At 47.4% G+C, this 17,742-nt stretch overlaps 1 protein-coding gene and 1 long non-coding RNA gene across 2 annotated transcripts; both read left to right on the top strand.

Moving 5' to 3' along the window:
- The first annotated feature begins 513 nt into the window (after positions 1 to 513).
- On the top strand, positions 514 to 17,451 carry LOC125351854. Its single transcript, XR_007211030.1, has 3 exons — positions 514 to 1,196; positions 13,440 to 13,444; positions 17,441 to 17,451. It is a non-coding gene; the product is annotated as an uncharacterized LOC125351854 (long non-coding RNA).
- Fam43a (family with sequence similarity 43 member A) lies at positions 1,191 to 3,650 on the top strand. Its single transcript, XM_048346911.1, has one exon. It carries the CDS (start codon positions 1,487 to 1,489, stop codon positions 2,774 to 2,776), a length of 1,290 nt encoding a protein of 429 aa, XP_048202868.1. The 5' UTR covers positions 1,191 to 1,486; the 3' UTR covers positions 2,777 to 3,650.
- Positions 17,452 to 17,742: the final 291 nt, after the last annotated feature.

The following is a 17,742-nucleotide window of genomic DNA, read 5'->3' as shown; positions in this document are numbered from 1 at the left end:
TGCCTGTGGATAACCTGCTCCAAGATAGTAGCACACATTCGCCTCTGTTTTCCTTAGATCACGTCTGAAAATAATAATATTAAACAGTGTGCAATGATTCTCACCTGTCACACAGTAGGGGGAAAAACGGTTTCTCTGACATTTTTGCACAGGGGAAATTACAGTCTGCAATGTCAACTCACATGTCTCCTCCCTAAGTTTCGATCTAGGCACACATTTATTTCCTGAGTTGCAAGTCAACCTGGAGGTGTAGTGTCAGAGTTCAACTGGGTAGCCCAGGTCTTCGAAGATCCTGTAGATAAAGAGTTGGTAAATTTAGGGTGTGATTGTCCTGTTGGACTGGTCACCTCCTTCCCTCGACCAATGGCTGAAAGGATGTCCCTTTAAGAGACCAGAAATCCGTCGGGCGTCGCTGCTCGGGGCACATCCCCTCCTCTGCTCCTCCCCTGTCCCCGCGCAGCGAATGGTTCGCGCCGGCCTATATTTACCCGTGCGCTTCCTCTCGGACGGCAACGATGTGAGGCGGGCGAGCCGGCCACCGTGCGCGGGATCGGAGAGGGCACACGGGCGAAGGCGGGCAGCTGACCGAGGAGCGCCCGGGAACGGACTTGGGACACCCCCTCCAAGGGAAGAAATGAGGTAGCGGCAGTCGCCGGAGCCGGCGATGCGCGCGCCCAGCCCTCGGAGCCCAGCACTGCCCCAGCGGAACGGGCCGGGACAGTGAGCCGGCGAGCGCGAGTTGCCGGCGGGGGTGCGGGCGTGCTGCGGGGAGCCGCAGAGGATGCGGTGAGCCACGGCGGCGCTGCTGCGCGGGGCCCGCCCGACCCACCACCGGATTGCACCTGGGGCTAAGCTGCGGATTCGGGGACCGGCCCAGCACCCCTGGGGGGGGGGGGCGGGGAGCTCTTGGACGCTCTGCGAGAGTTCCCGCGGCTGTTGGCCCCAGGCCCAGGGGTTGTGAGTGTGTGAGCATCCCCCATCCCCCGCCCGGCGCTCACGATCGCCGCCGAAGAGTTCTGCATATTCTCGCCCCATTCTGGATGCTCCTGCTGCGACCCTTCTATTTATTTGTACGTGCCCATCTAGCTTATTCCTAAAACATTTTCCGATCCACTCCCCTTCCCTCGGTTGTGCTGCTTGCCTGAGACTTTAGCTTTGGTCCTTGCTCAGGCTGGGGTAGGGGTGTGTGTGTGTGCGTGTGTGTGTATGCTTTCCCTCTATTCTCCGCCTTTGCACACCCAAAGCTAAGTGGTTTTTTTTTTCTTTTAAAAAATATATATATTTCTGCCCCTGCGGTATTCCCTAGCACCATCTGCCCTCTTCTGCACCCCCTCCTCCGGCTATCCCTACTACTGGGCTGCTCACAGCAAGAGTATTATTTTTCCGTCCTGCCCCGGGCCAAGCCCAGCCTGGGTTGGCGGCTCAGCGGGGCTCGCACCCGGCGCTCGGCCGCCGCCGCCCCGCTCTGCCGCGGCGCCCTCCGGAGATGCTGCCGTGGAAGAAGCACAAGTTTGAGCTGCTGGCCGAGGCGCCGCCGCGGCAGGCGTCCAAACCCAAAGGCTACGCGGTGAGCCTGCACTACTCGGCACTCAGCTCGTTGGCGCGGGCTTGCCCCGAAGGCGCCCTCAGCCGGGTGGGCAGCATGTTCCGCTCCAAGCGCAAGAAGCTGCACATTACCAGCGAGGACCCCACGTACACCGTGCTCTACCTGGGCAACGCCACTACCATCCAGGCGCGCGGCGATGGCTGCACCGACCTCGCCGTGGGCAAGATCTGGAGCAAGAGCGAGGCGGGCCGTCAAGGCACCAAGATGAAGCTGACTGTGAGTGCGCAAGGGATCCGCATGGTGCACGCCGAGGAGCGCGCGCTGCGCCGCCCGGGCCACCTCTACCTGCTGCACCGCGTTACCTACTGCGTGGCGGACGCGCGACTCCCCAAGGTCTTCGCCTGGGTGTACCGGCACGAGCTCAAGCACAAGGCGGTCATGCTGCGCTGCCACGCCGTGCTGGTGTCCAAACCCGAGAAGGCCCAGGCCATGGCCCTGCTGCTCTACCAGACGTCAGCCAACGCTCTGGCGGAGTTTAAACGTCTCAAGCGGCGGGACGACGCGCGGCACCAGCAACAGGAGCTGGTGGGCGCGCACACCATCCCGTTAGTGCCGCTGCGCAAGCTGCTCCTGCACGGCCCCTGCTGCTACAAGCCCCCGGTGGAGCGCAGCCGCAGCGCGCCCAAGCTGGGCTCCATCACCGAGGACCTGCTCGGCGAAGAGCAGGAGTTGCGGGAGGAAGAGGAAGAGGAGCACCCCGAGGGCTGCCTGGAAGAGGAGGATGAGGAGGACCTGGGCCGGGTGGGGGAGGGGGACCCCGCGGAGGAGGCCGAGGAACAGGGGGCGCTGGTGGTGACCACGCACATCGAGTGTGGGGACTTGCTGGACACGCTGGACAATGGCTGCGAGGAGGCGCTGGGCGGTGGCGGGGTCATACTGGGGCCGGGGGCCGGAACGCCGCCCTCCGCACTGCCCGGCAGCGCCTCCGACGCCGACATGAAGGCCCAGCTGTCGCAGCTCATTAGCGACCTGGGCGAGCTCAGCTTCGGCAACGACGTGCGCACCCTGCAGGCGGACTTGCGGGTGACGCGGCTGCTGTCGGGAGAGAGCACCGGCAGCGAGAGCTCCATCGAGGGCGGGGGCCCAGATGCCACCCCGGCCTCTGTCACCGTCGGAGACCCATCTGGCCCCGCCGACAGCGCCAGCCTGGATGAGTCCCACTCGGGTTGAGTTTCCATCAGACCCCTCACTTCTGGTACCCTACAGTGGTTCCCCAACCGTGGTCTGGTCCCCTGCTTGCCCCACCCCAACCCCCACTCACAGGAAAGGGGAAATGGGGGAACGTGAGGCCCAGACCTCAGCTTGGGACCCAGGTCTTGAGTTCCTCGTGGCCTCTTTCCCCATCACCCCCTGTGCCCCAACACTGAGGTGGCCCAGGTTGCTGGTGGGGATTTAGTGAGAAAGGAGGAAACGCCACGAGCCACCACGGAATCAGCCTCTCTGGGATGGGGATGAGGTGAAAAGTTGGAAACGTCCACCAGCTAGCTTGAGGGCCTGAGGCCAGTTTCCTGTTTGGGAAACAGCTGGGACCTCAGGGGGAAGGGTCAGCTTCCTCCTGCCACCCCCTCGCGGGGAGGCCTCACTGACATTGACTTCTCACTGAAAAATCACAATGTCTGAGGCCTAATACCACCCCTCATCCCCAGGGTTTTTGTTTTTGTTTTTGGTGCAAGAGAGCTTGAGCTGTTTACCTCAGACTCAGACTCTTAAAATTCTGCCAAATTCCTCAAATAACTATATTTGGGGTGGGGGATGGGGATGAGAACGAATTGCATTTTGTTTACAGTTTAAGACATCTAATATTTAAAAGGAGTTTTCTTTTAGAAACACACACCTTCCTCCTGGTCCCAAAGATCTCACTCCATGATGCTGTGTAAAATATTTTTGCACTGTTGTGAAGTATTTTTGACATCTTTTTTTTTTTGTATATAACTGTGTTCTCAGAGCTGAATGTTTATATATCTTTTGCTGTGCAAAAGAGTATGTAAAATGTTGTTCAGTTGTATATACAGAAATGTGTATAAAACATTTTGTTATTTTTTGAGTAGTGTTCTGGGTCTGTTTGCCTGCCAGCAGGGAGAGAATAAAGAGGAAAAAACTAACAGGACCAGTGAGCATCTGGAACTGCTGCCCAAGTCTTTAGTGGTGGAGGTGGTAGCCTTGTGTGTCTCCAGTCCTAGAATGGTGCCAATGGCACTTGGAGAGGATTAGAGAAAGTAACTCTACTTAATGTATGCTGTGGGGCCTTCTTAGAGGCATAACCTAGTACTGTAACAGAAGTCAGACCTCTTCAGCATATTCCGTATCCATTTGTTGTATGAACATGAACTTCTAGTTTTCTTGAGTTCAGGTTTGGAGAGCCTGGGGTAAGCTTGATTTCCTACACTCAAGATGTGTGCTGCTATTTATGGGGTTACTTTTGCCACATGCTTATATTTTACCAGCCTCGGTGGGCTCTCCTCATGACCAAGTAGAAGGATACAGTAATCTTACTTTCTTTTCATTGCAAACAGCCAAGGAATCTTAAGAGATGAACTAGATATGAGTCTCTAGGGGGATCTCCAAGGAGTGGGGCCTGCTCTCTTTTCTTTGGGAGGAAAAGCAAGTAGAGAAAGAACTTGTAAGCACCAATCATGGGTGAGTGAGTCACAATGCAGGTGGGGTGGGGGTTGGCAGCTTGCAGAGCTGTTTCCTTCCCTTCTACAACTCAGCCTGGCCCAGTGGGACTGGCATGGAGAGCTAGGCAGAGAAGACCTGGTAGAGCTCCAGTCGTGGGTTTTCATGTTTTCCGTATGTTTGTTTCTGTTGTAAACTCCAAACAGATGTCCCTAGTGGCGCTACACCCCACACCCGATCAGCTGGAAGTTGTAATAAGATACTGCCCAAACTGCCTTCTGCAAATGGATTTTCCTCTGTGCCCTTTTGGGCCTCTTTTCCTGCCTTGCAGAAGAAGTAGCTCTCCCTTGGTTTTCTCTGCTGTCTTAGGCTGCTTTGCTTTGTTTTCATCAGAAATATGTTCTAAGCAGCTCGACCCAGAGAGTTCAAGAATTTTGGACTTCTCTGGAACCAAAGAGAAAGGGAGGATGAAAGATGTTATTTCTAATTAATGGGAGTGGCTCAGGGATAAGGCTTCTTTTTTAAAAGAAAAGCAAAGGAGGTGGGTGGGGAGTTTTAAATTCAATCCTATTTTAAAGACATGGACTAGGCTTGCTTTGTGTGTGTGTGTGTAGAGAGAGAGAGAGAGAGAGAGAGAGAGTGTGTGTGTAGTGGAACTTGAGCTCAGGTCATACTGCACTGTCTCCTATTTTTTGTTGTTGTTGTTGTTTTTTTGTTTTGCTTTGTTTTTTGGCTAGTCCTGGGGCTTGGACTCAGGGTCTGAGCACTGTCCCTGGCTTCTTTTTGCTCAAGGCTAGCACTCTGCCACTTGAGCCACAGCGCCACTTCTGGCCATTTTCTGTATATGTGGTGCTGGGGAATTGAACCCAGGGCCTCATGTATACGAGGCAAGCGCTCTTGCCACTAGGCCATATCCCCAGCCCTGTTGTTTGTTTTGTTTAAGGCTAGCACTCTACTACTTAATCCACAGCTCCACTTTTGGCTTTTTGGTGGTTATTTGGGGGTAAGAGTCTCACAGACTTTCCTGCCTGAGCTAGCTCTCCCAGCTTTGCACCAGGCTTTTGAATCCATTATATGCTGGGTTAGTGAAGAGTCCCCCCTCTCCTTCTTCCTGAATTCCCTAGATACACAGCATTGACTGACATTTTTAAATGCTCAGAGACAGGTCAGGAAAAACACCTTGCCTATACATTTCCAGTGATATGACCTTCCACAACCCCACCTGATCAGCATTGAGCTCATGGCCATCATGATCCTGTCCGACTAGATTTAAGATTTCCAGTTATTTCCACACATTGGCAAATTCCTTTGCTGATGAAAACTGATGAAGACATACAATAAGGAAGACAATATGGCTGATTTCCAGAGCTGAGCCTGGGTGTGGTGTCCTCATTCTTACCTAATGGTGTGTCCAGCGAGAATGCCAAGGCTGTCTTTCATCTGTGATGGATGGGGTATGGTGGTTGGTCAGACAATGACCTTACAACTGGCTCCGTCAATAAATGCAAGGCAACTCTTTATTTAAAGCTTGATTTTCCTTCCTATATGATTCATAAATAGCAAGGAGGAGAGTGATGATTGAAGGAGAAGGAATAAAAGCCTACAAAATAAGTAGCTTATTTCCTCCCTGGCCTTCCATCACCCTGCTCCGTCCTCTCCTCAGCTTTTTGGCTTTCATCCCCACTGCACCCCAAGGCTCCTGACTGCTGTAATTCTAGAAGCAATGCGAAGGTGATACATGATTCACCTCGTGTTACATCTCAGTCTTCTAGGGATGGTATCACTAGAGTGAGAAGAGAGGTTTCAAATGAAAAAAAAAATAAAAACGAATTTGCTCCTGGCATGGGGGTGGGGGGAGCAAAGCAAGAGTGGTTTATCAAAACCACTAGCTAAAATATATAATCCAGAAAACACCCAAAGTCTGCTTTCTTCATCAAACGTTAACCCTTTATTGCAAGGTGAGGCTCCAGTTTCTCCTTTATGTAACCGGATGGTACTTTAAATACAGTGAGACACGTTGTACATTATTTCCCAGTCCAAGTAATGTTCTCAGTCCAGCAATGCAGTGTTGACTGCAGGAACTACAGAATAACTTCAGGCCAAAGGAGGAACTGTTGCAGAGTGGCTGCTGAGTCCTTTGTCAACCTCAGCACAAACACCCTCTGTTCCTTTCTACAATTTGTTGTGTATGCTAAGGCAGGGAGGAAGGAGGAGGAGCATGGTATAAAATAAACAACCGTATAATAGATCCTCTTCACTATAATATTTCAAAGAACACCTCCTCCACAGACACTTGCTCCCAAGAAAACAGCCCTCTTTGCCCAGGCCCCCCACAGTGGATTCTAAAAAAATGTAGACAGGCTCTGTTAGACGAAGAGCACAATTCCTTCCCAGAGGACAGAGCTGTGTTTGAGGCCATGCTAGTGAAGGAGTGAGAATTGGTGTGAGAATCTATCCTCTTGGCACCACACTGGAGATTTAAAAATCTCATCAGAGTCATCAAGGCTCATGAGAAACATGAAAATTCTATTAGGACCAAGTTGCCCTCTTCTCTAACAGGATTTAGTAATCTAATCAGCAGCCATCTTTACACCATGTGGCATGCATCAGTACCTCTATGCTGGTAGACGATGCATAACAGAGCTGGAAATGTGCATGGGCTTCAAGGGCCAGGACTGGACCGGTGCTTGAGAAATACAGCTCTTAGCAGGCAGGGGCTGCTGGGCCAGGAGGAGCTCTGCTTTCTCGCGTCCAGCCTTTTGCACAGAATCACATCTGGATCTGACTTTATTGGTACCTGAGACTTTTTCTGTTTCTACTGAATTCCCTTTGCTCACAACCCAAGAATCCCTGGGACCAAATCACCAAGACTAGCTCATAAGTAACACACTTTGAACAATCTTGGTTAATCACTATTTTGATGACTGAATGGCTGGGTGGCTCTGGAACTTGATACTTGTTCATTCCTCTTTCTGGAGGCATTCAGTGGCACAGAAAAGCTCTTCATTTCTTTCTTTACTTTCCTTTTTCCTTTTTGCCAGTCCTGGAGCTTGAACTCAATGCCTGGGCACTGTCCTTGAGCTTCTTTTGCTCAAGTCTAGCACTCTACCACTTGAGCCATAGCGCCATGTCTGGCCTTTTCTGTTTATGTAATACTGATAAATCAAACCCAGGCCTTTATGCATGCTAGGCGAGCACTGTACCAGTAATCCACATTCTCAGCCAAAGATCTTCATTTCTAACTCCCATGGACAGTAGGCCTTCTATTAATCTCTCTTCCATCCATTTCTACCTGCTAACCCATTATTCCCCTGGCTTCTCCTATTGCTCAACTCCACACCTTGTTCTGGCTTCAGTTTTCCTTCTTTCCACAAACCTTGTTCAGACCTTCAGTCACCTGAAAGCAAAGAAAGCCAAAACCAAGCACACAGGCATCAGCCAGCACCAATCTTTCTATTCCAAAGCAGCTCAGACACTGCCTCCCATCAGAGATGGAAAAACTGAGACATGAAGGGCTACTATTCTGTCCAAACTCACACCCAAAGCACCGATACTAAAGTCCAAACTCCTAGGCCAATGCTCTTTCCATAGGCCTTTGCTTGTTAGGGCTTACTACTAGACTTGCAGCTTTGAGACAGTAGGAACTGTCAGTTGCAGTTTGCCTCTGTTTCCACTGCTCTCCTGTAGTCCCAGAATTTTCAGAGTCGAGATGCCCGATGACAATTATTTATGATGCTGTTTGTTAGCCTCTCATTTCCTCTACCATGTGTGAACAAGGATAAACTAATATAAAGCTGGAGGGAGGAGAGAAGTCAAGTGACTTCCTTCCTGGGAGAATTCTGCAGCTGGGTGGGTGGCAGCTCCTAGAGGAACTCCATCTCTTGTTGCTTCTACCCTGAGACCTGGTCTGGTGAGACATCTATGCTAGAAAAGCAGGTCTAGGTTGGCTAGGTTGAGGGTGGAGAACTCTTCCCATTGCATCACACATATCCTTCCTGCTTGACTGAATTCTTGAAGGTCAGTCATGTGTCTTAATAGTTTGATTCAAAGGGGCTGGCACCTCATAGGCACTTGCAAGAAGCAATTTCAATCCAGGCTCCAAGAACAAAGCTGATAAATTTCAAGGTCATCATCCAGATAAAGGAGATATAACTTATATAACTTCTTGGATCCCATCCTTTTATTTTATAAATGGAGAAGGGAAATATTAGGACTTGTGGTACAAGAAGCTTATAGCAGATCCCAGGTTAGAACTCAGGTTTTAATTTCTCACAGTCTCTTTCTAACATCCCTTTATCTGAAGCTCTCAGCAGTAAAGCAGGGATTCCCACCTCCTCAGGATCATTGGCCAATTTTATGTGTGTGAAGGCTTAGGGCTTTCCTCTTTCCCACAACTAGTCTCCCATTTTTGTCTCCTCAAGCTTATAGTGGATATCTCCATTCTTATCTAAATGACCTTTCCAAGAAACTGACATTTTAACAGAGGAGTCTTGAATATTAAATGCCTCTGAGATATACAAGCCAAATAATAAGAGTATTTCATGCCCCACGATGGGAGGAACATAGAGTGGGCAGCAAAAAATATTTTAAGGCTGGGAATACTTCTCATAACATTAAAATTGTTTTCCTAGCACATTCCTAAAGATTCCAACCTTGCAGCTGATCTCCAGGCACAGAGAAAGATTAAGTGATGGTTCCAAGGTCACATGAGTTCAAGAATGGCAGATGGACAGGGCTGCCCTGTGCTGTTCCAGCACACTCCCAGTTCTGTGTTCCCGTTCCGACATCACCTAGAGATCTGTAAAGCCACCAGCAGTGCCAGATGCTGCCTGCCCTCCCCTAAGACTTCCATCCCTGCAGTTGTATGCCAGCTTGTCCCTGTAGCCCTGATTCCTGGGGAAATGATTCACTGGGGCCTTTTACCTAATTTTCCATAGACAAGTTCATTTATTTCAACTGTTTGTGCCTGAACCAGATCACACTGCTCATTTGAAAGAAGATGTATAGCCATATCATGGCAAGTGGGGCTCGTCCTTCTGCCTCTTACCTACTGTTGATGTGTGGAGGAACCTGGTTGGTTAAACTCTTTGGAGGCATTCACATTGGTGAGATCACAGTTTCAGTTGTGTGTTTTCAATCTGTTGCTCCATTCCTCTGACCTAGGGCTTACCAAATGCTCAATATTAACCAACAGATGTGGGTTAAGGAGCAGAATTCCTGTGGATAAGGCTATAAGGTATAGTTGAGAGAGAAATGGATTTGAGAGCTATTTCTAGCACATTTTTTCCTACATAGTAGGTCTTTGACCTTGAGCAAGTTTCTTTATAGGACCAAGTCTGTATGTGATATTGGAGATGCTAATACCAGATCACTCTTTTTTCCCCCTTTATTGTCAAAATGTGATACAGAGGGGTTACAGATTCATATGAAAGGCCGTGAGTACATTTCTTGTTCTAACCAGATCACTCTTACTGGAATTTTTTTTGGCCAGTCCTGGGCCTTGAACTCAGGGCCTGAGTATGGTCCCTGGCTTCTTTTTGCTCAAGGCTAGCACTCTACCACTTGAGCCACAGTGCTACTCCTGGATTTTTCTATATATATGGTGCTGAGGAATCAAACCCAGGGCTTCATGTATGCGAGGCAAGCACTGTACTGCTAGGCCATATTCCCAGTCCCCCCGCCCCCATCATTCTCTTCCCCTGTCCCCTTTCTCTCCCTCTCTCTCTCTTTCTTCATCCCTTTCTCTCTCCCTCTCCCTTTCTCCTCTCCCTCTTTATTCCCCTCTCCCTCTTTCTTGTTTTGAGGCTCAAAATCTAAAGGATGGATGAGCAAGTGCTGTGTAAAATGCAGTGCCACGGAAGAAAGCTTGCTGTTGGAATATTCAGGTTGAAACAATACAGTGGATTCAGTGAGCCTCAATGCCTCCACCACCACCACCACCACCCCCCGGCTGTGCAAGTGTGCTCACCGGCAGGGCCATTGTCCATGAAATGTACTCCTGGGTCTATGGGGAAAAAAACATGAAAAGAGGAAAATAACAATTAAGAACAGGACACTGTAGCTCACGTGAGTACTTATGTCGGACTTTGTGATAGATACCTACATATGCCCCTTGGCCATCCCTAGACCCATGTCTTCCCTCAGCTGTGATAGAGAAGCATGACCTTAGGGAGAATGATAAGAGGAGTGGCATTGATCAAGATTCATTATATTCAGATAACACACACACACACACACACACACACACACACACGGCCTCCAATGAGTGCTATCTAGTTGGATTTTTATGGGTTTCATGTAATGGAACTCATTATGTCAGCATTTGAATATCAGCCCAAATCAGTACAACTAGCACAGTTAATGCTTCACACACACACATCCCAACATCGCCCATAAACATTTGCAACTGGGATTTTATTTACCTTTCAAATAGATATTCTTAAAATGGATACAGATCTTCTTAAATTAATTCTTTAGATATATTTCAAGAAACAGAGATTCTAAGGTATTTCTGGTAGACATTATATGTACAAAGAGCACACACAGGCACACTGGAGAATACTAATGGAACTGTGTGTGTGTGTGTGTGTGTGTGTGTGTGTGTGTTCACCTGCTCAAAGCCGAATCTGAGCCATACTATAAACTCAGGCTGTTGTGATTGGCATTAGTGTGGAGTGGCCAGTGAAAACTTGGTGCAATGAGAGAGTTATGCTGACCCTCCCAAATTTCTGCCAAAAAAACCCCTCCAAATCACATCATCCTTTCCTTTCCATTGTGCTCTGAGTTTTCTTTGTTTTTCTTTCATCTTAAAGGAGCCTTAAACTAATTGAAACCACCATTTTCCTTTGGGAATGCTTTATATTGCTGGAGACCATGAACCAAAGAGGCCTTACATGACCAGAGATTCCAGCTTGCTCCAAACAATGCTAATTTATGCCTGATGTCCTCACATAATTATAGTAGGGGCACCTTTTGTTCTCAAAAGTCTCCTGCTTTGGATGATACATGATACACTTTCTTATGGGTGACCTAGAAAATCTTGACCTTAACCTGGGTAAGCCTTCATTCATTCTTTTTTGTTTTCTCCTTCCCTGAGAACACATTTGTGCAAACACTGTGCTATCAGCGGAAGGAGGTAGGAAGGAGGAATGGGAGAGGGGGTTGGACTAAGTAGACACAAAACAGTCCTTGCTCTCATGGAGCGCATAATAAAGTGGGGGAAGTCAAACCATGTAACACCAAACCACCACGAAAAGAGAATGAGGGTGTAATTCAATGGTAGGTCACTTATTAAAGCTTAAGGCTCTAGGTTCAGTCCTTAACACTAAGTGAATGGGTTGGAGAAAGAGACAGAGAGAGAGAGAGAGTATTGAAAGAATATAGAGGAGAGCAGCAGTTGCCCTGCCACATGGGAGGGAGGGTGGTCCTAGAGGCCTTATAATCTTCTTTGACCATTTAAGTGAGTCTCCTCCAAGGCTGTCACTGAAGACATAAAACTACATGTTTAGGTTCTAGAAACCTAGGCTCTCCAGCTCTATCTTGTGTATGGGGCTGGGAGGAAGGGCATGGGACAGGGAAAGGAGGTTTGAAAATCTACCTCTAATACTTATCCCATCTTTTACTTCTAAAGTACTATTTTAGAAGTCCATTCAAGTTTTTCTCCCCCTTGGTCCCTTTCCTGAACTATCTACTTAGGGGTTGGGAATATGGCCTAGTGGTAAAGTGCTCACCTCGTATACATGAAGCCCTGGGTTTGATTCCTCAGCACCACATATATAGAACAAGCCAGAAGTGGTGCTGTGGCTCAAGTGGTAGAGTGCTAGCCTTGAGCAAAAAGAAGCCAGGGACTGTACTCAGGCCCTGAGTTCAAGCCCCAGGACTGGAAAAAAAAAAAAGATATGCTGAACTATCTACTTGGCAACCAGAAGAAACAGAGTGTGGTGGGTCTAATTAAACAGGGTAAAGAATACTAGTTGCCTGGCTGGGAATGTGGCCTAGTGGTAGAGTGCTCGCCTAGCATGCATGAAGTCCTGGGTTCGATTTCTCAGCACCCCATACACAGAAAAAGCCAGAAGCGGCACTGTGGCTCAAGTGGTAGAGTGCTAGCCTTGAGGAAAAAGAAGCTCAGGGACGGTGTTCAGCCCCAGGAGTGGCAACAAACAAACAAACAAACAACAACAACAACAACAACAACAAAAACCCCGCTAGTTGTTTGAACAAGTCCTATACTCTTACTGAATCAGTAAAAACCATATCATGCATTTTAGGAGTACTTTGATTTAAAATACTACTCTCTTTCTCTCTCTCTCTCTCTCTCTCTCTCTCTCTCTCTCTCTCTCTCTCTCTCTCTCTCTGTGCCCACGCGTGCACACACGCTCATGTACTGGGGCTTGAACTCAGAGACTTGTGGTCTTGCCCATTTTTTTTCTTGAGGATAGTACTCTACCAGTAAGCCACACCTCCAGTTCCAGCTTTTTTCTGGTTAATTGGAAATAAAAGTTTCACAGACTTTTCTTCCCAGGCTGGTTTCAAACTGGGATCCTAGGATCTCAGCCTCCTGAGTAACTAGGATTACAGGAATGAGCCGTGGGCACCTGACCTTAAAATTTTATTTTTCGAAGGCTTATGATACCTAATAGGAGTATCTGGGAAATTTACTAAGATGGGTATTAATGGGTTGCAGAATTCTTTCATTATAACCATTGTCCTTTATTAAGTTTAGTGATAAACCTGTACATCATTGACATTAATGACCCATTATCAAGAAAGAAGAAGAAGGATGGAAGAAAAGAAGAAAGGAAGCCTAAGGGAACCATTGCACCATTTCAACACCCAGAGGAAAAGCACAGAGTGAGACTCAGAGCCCAGGCTTGCAGCCTCAGCCCCTTCCACAAGGCTGTCATGTGACATTGCACAAAGCAGCCCAATTTCTGAGGTCTGGGATTCCTTATGAGTAGGGATAACAATGCTACCTTATGGCATTGTGAAATTCGAAGGGAATCATGAATATAAGCCATTTTTATGAAAACACACAATATAAGTATGAGGAATTTTCATTGGGGATCTCTTGGAGGAACCTGGAGGCCAGGTGCAAGCTACATGTGAGCAGGTGGAGGACTTTGCCAGAGAATTCTGGCCACACTGCAGCTCAGCCTGCTGCATCTTTTTCTAGCTTTCCAAGAATTTCTGCTTCTCCTAGAACATCTTAAGGATGGAGGCCCAGTGTTTCTTCAGGACTTGCATTACTAAAGTCAAATCTTTGCCCCATCCAGAGGCTATCACATGGAAGTTTGTGTCAAGCCTTTCTCTCTTGGGGGAAGTTGCTCCTATATATGTGTGGCTAATTTGAACTTATAAATGATTAATTTCTGCCCAATGTTCAAAACCATCCACTGAGGCAGACATAGGTAATTAGAGAGGCAGAAAAGCAACTTGGAGGGGCAGGTGGTGGGGGGAGAAGGGAGGTAGTCGGCAGCTGGCAAGTATGAGGTAGTGGTTGGAGTTGGGGCCATTGTTCCGATTATGTGACTGTCATCAAAGTGCCCAAAGAAATAAAGGTTTGCAATTATAGGGAGACTTGGGTTTGGGAATCTCCCAGAAGCAGGGCTCAGATGTTAATTAAACTAAGGATAGGTCATTATCTCTCTCTATTGCATTGAACACAGGGAAATGGATGCACACATCAGGTTAAGGACTTGCCCATATGGCTCTTATGTGTTATTATTTCTGGTTTGCAAGAGGCATATAACTCCAGGCTTTGGGACACAGCTGGAGGGAAAGAGGCCACGTTTACATGCTCATCACTGAGGACATGTCCCACTCTTTTCTTCCAGGAAAGCATAGCCTGCCCAAGAGCCCAGCATTTGCCCTATGGTTGCCCTGGAGCTGCCTGACTTACGTTCCCACTCTGGGGCCATACCAGTGACAGAGAAGAGAATGGTGCAGGGCACCGATGCATTGTAGTCTCTACCTTAAGCATTTTAGGGCACAGAAGTGTGGAAGATTTCAAGAACTTAGCCACGGGCATGGCATGAGTGCCCTCCAGTGACATATCTGCCCTCAGAAGGCACAGGTCCAGGGGTCCCTGCCAGCCAAATGTCAACACTGAAGCTTGATCATGGACAGCTATTTTTTTTGGCAGGGGCAGGGAGGAGGTATTGGGGCAAAGATTCCCAGAGGAAAAACATGGAGTACCTGGACCCCCTTCTCCCCACTTCCCCAGGGGAGATGCCTAAATTCTAAACTATGAAAGACACTCAGCCCCACCCCTCCCACCGGCAGAAGGAGTAAGGCATAACTTTGTGGACTTTGCTGAGTTGAGGAGAAATGCCGAAATCCCCTTCCCCGTCAGCCCCCTCACATGTCAGACGCAGGAAGAAAATTCCGGGGAGACAGCCTGATGGTTGAACAGGTCTCACAGGATTTAATTGGGAGGGGGTTTATATAACGGTGATGGTGGGAAAGGAGGGGGACTGGCCAAAGGGCCAGTCATAGGCTAAAGACCATGTCCATCACTGTGATGTCACAAACTTCCCCTATGGGCTGGGACTACAACCCCCCATGAGCTGGGTCTCTGTAGAAATCCCCACCATGATGGCACGCCAGGGGCGGGGGCTTCACTTCCTGTTAAAGGCCGGAAGATGGGAGGGGCTCCCTCCCACACTGCCCAGGGCTGGGGGAAGGGCAGCGTGAATCCCCAACACTTGGGTCTGGTTGTTCAACAGATATAGAAGTAATTCAATGGTATGCAGATCTCAGTCATGAGAAAAGTATTTCTTCATCTGAAGTTAATTTATGAATATTAAGATTTTATAACGATACATTTATTATTATTATTGAGATTTAGTACTTTCACAAAAAGAGTCTTTGCTTTCTTTACTTTGCTTTCTTGCTTATTTTCCAATCTGCTAGTTGGTGGCTTGGTGCCATTGGACAAATCTAGCATTTGGGGTAATGGGAGAAGGAAGTCTTCATTCTTTCTCAGTGTCTCCCATTAGCAAGGATTTTCACATTGCTACAGATCAGCTATCTGCCCATCTGTTTCTGTCTACCTGTAAAGATGAAGTAGCTGTAGTTATGAAAAAGTGAATTCAACCTTTTTATTCTAAATATTAAATAATATAACCTAGAAGAAACTACAGTTCAGATCTTGTCTGCAAAAGCTGCTCTGCCAATTGGTTTGTCTCTAGGCTTCTGCTCCTCTGTGGGTAGAGGGGTAAGGGACCTGCTGTTTGGCTGCTGCCTAGAGTAGCAGTCAGCAATCATTTTCAGGCAAAATCTGTGCAGTGACTTGAACTCCACATGTTATCCCTGGCTTCAGTCACTCTGGTGTACAATTCTCAAGGACACTATAAAGATTTCCTAATTATACTCTTATTGTGCTTGGAGACATGGGCATGAAAGCTGCTGGCAGAGTGTAGCCATGATCTTGAAGATCAAAGGGAGACCTGGCTTACTTCTGCATCTTGACCTTGCTTTTGATGAGCTGAATAGTAACAAAGATGGAAAGAAGAGGCTTTGAAATACTAGGGTGGCCTAGTTATGCTCTACCTGGGAGAGGCAAACATGCATGAGTTACTGTAATTCTCTTCAGCACATTTGTGAAAAGGCTGAATGAACATTCAGGACAAGATGCAGAGTAAATAGGCAAGCTTGGATTTAAATGGCCAATCCTTAGTGTAGATCTTGGGGAATAACAAAACAATCATAAAAACTATCCATATTGGAGCCTGGTCTATAAAATCTGTCCATAGTTTATCCAGGTATTGAATTCCTGAGTTTTTATGATTGTTATTGTTTGTTGGCTGGCATTTTTATTTGTCTGCGTTTTTAGAGACAAGGTCTCATTATGTTACCCAGGTTGGCCTATACTTGTGATCTTTCTGCTTCAACCTCCAAAGTGTTGTGATTACAGTAGTATATTGCAAGCTCTGCCTTGCATTTATTTATTTATTTATTACTTATTTACTTATTTTTGTTGTAGTAATAGGGGCTTGAACTAAGGGTCTATGTGCTGTCACTTAGCTGTTTCGCTCAAGGCTGGTGCTCTATCACTTGAGCCACAGCTCTACTTCCAGCTTTTTGATGGTTAATTGGAAGAATCTCACAGATTTCTTGCCTGGGCTGGGTTTGAACTATGATCCTCAGATCTCAGCCTCTTGAGTAGCTAAGATTACAGGTGTGAACCATTGGCTCCATTGGCTTTTCCTTTCCTTACTTTTTTACTTTTTTTCAGTCATGGGGCTTGAACTCAGGGCAAGGACACTGTGTCTGAGCTTCTTTAATTCTAGGCTAGCATTCTACCACTTGAGCCACAGCTCCACTTCCAGATTTTTTTGTTTTTGGTGGTTCTTTGGAGATAAGAGTCTCACGGACTTTCCTGCTTGGGCTGTCTTTGAACTGAGATCCTCAGATCTCAGCCTCTTGAGCACAGACATGAGCTACTGGTGCCAGGCCAGCCCTGGCATTTGATTGCTGAGTTTGCTCAGTCCTGGAAATCTCTCCACTTCAGAGAAACTACCTTGTAATGGTTTTTGCTTCTCTCCTGAGTTAACATTCACTGTGATGTCTATAATCATGTTACCATCAACTTCAATCACCCAGAATATTTATAAAATACTTTTAACATGCTAATTAAATTTCACAAATAACTAACATAGTAATATCTTACAATGGTATTTTTATATCTATTATCTCATTTACTTTGAAACAGCCCTCTGAAATGGATAGAGCGTATTCTTCTGGTTTTATAGATGGAGAAATTAAGGCACAAAGAGGGGCAAATGGATTAGAATCGCAGTGTTGGAGATATTAGTGATTGTCTAGTTACAAACTCTGCTCTTCAGAGGAAGAAGCTGGAAGGCGGAGTTTTGTCCAGCTAGCTTGAGCCAGAGCTAACACAGCAAGAGCATTTTCCTGTAATTCTTTTCAAGAGAGCTACCTGAAATCTAAGACAGAGTCCTTTTGGTCAGTGACTACAGTTTGGCTGTACTGGGGAAGAAAGATCAACTGCCCACTACCCTCAGGGTCAGGACCTGGATGGGAGCCTTTAACTTGTGATGAAGGGGTTGTTTTGAACCCATAATTACCCAACTTAAAGCAATGACACAGACCCTAAGTGGTGTGGTTTTAACAAGATTCAGGGACAGAGGCTGAGAAATCAGATGGAAGGGTGCTGGTAATCTTGGCAGCCTGAGCCACTGAAGAGGATTCTAGAAGGGCTTTCCCTCATTCTCCTTCCATACCTACATGCCAGCCACCTATCTTCCGAGGCAAGAGAGGTTTCTGGCTCTGACTCATTCCCATGACCTTACCATACTGACCTCTGGCACATCTCTGCCCACTCCACACTCAAAAATATTCTCTCTCATCGCCAGGACATGAGGCCAGGCAGTGATGAGTAAGAGATTTGAGACTGAGTCCTACCATAAGTTGCTGGGCACATCGAACCAGTAGGGAATCCCTATGGTATATGAGCTGTCAATAAAATTGGGCTCCTTATTAAATGATAGAAAGAAGGA

Source organism: Perognathus longimembris, chromosome 5, assembly GCF_023159225.1.
Source record: "Perognathus longimembris pacificus isolate PPM17 chromosome 5, ASM2315922v1, whole genome shotgun sequence".
Classification (NCBI taxonomy): Eukaryota; Metazoa; Chordata; class Mammalia; order Rodentia; family Heteromyidae; genus Perognathus; species Perognathus longimembris.
This window is presented reverse-complemented; position numbering and strand designations above follow the sequence as displayed.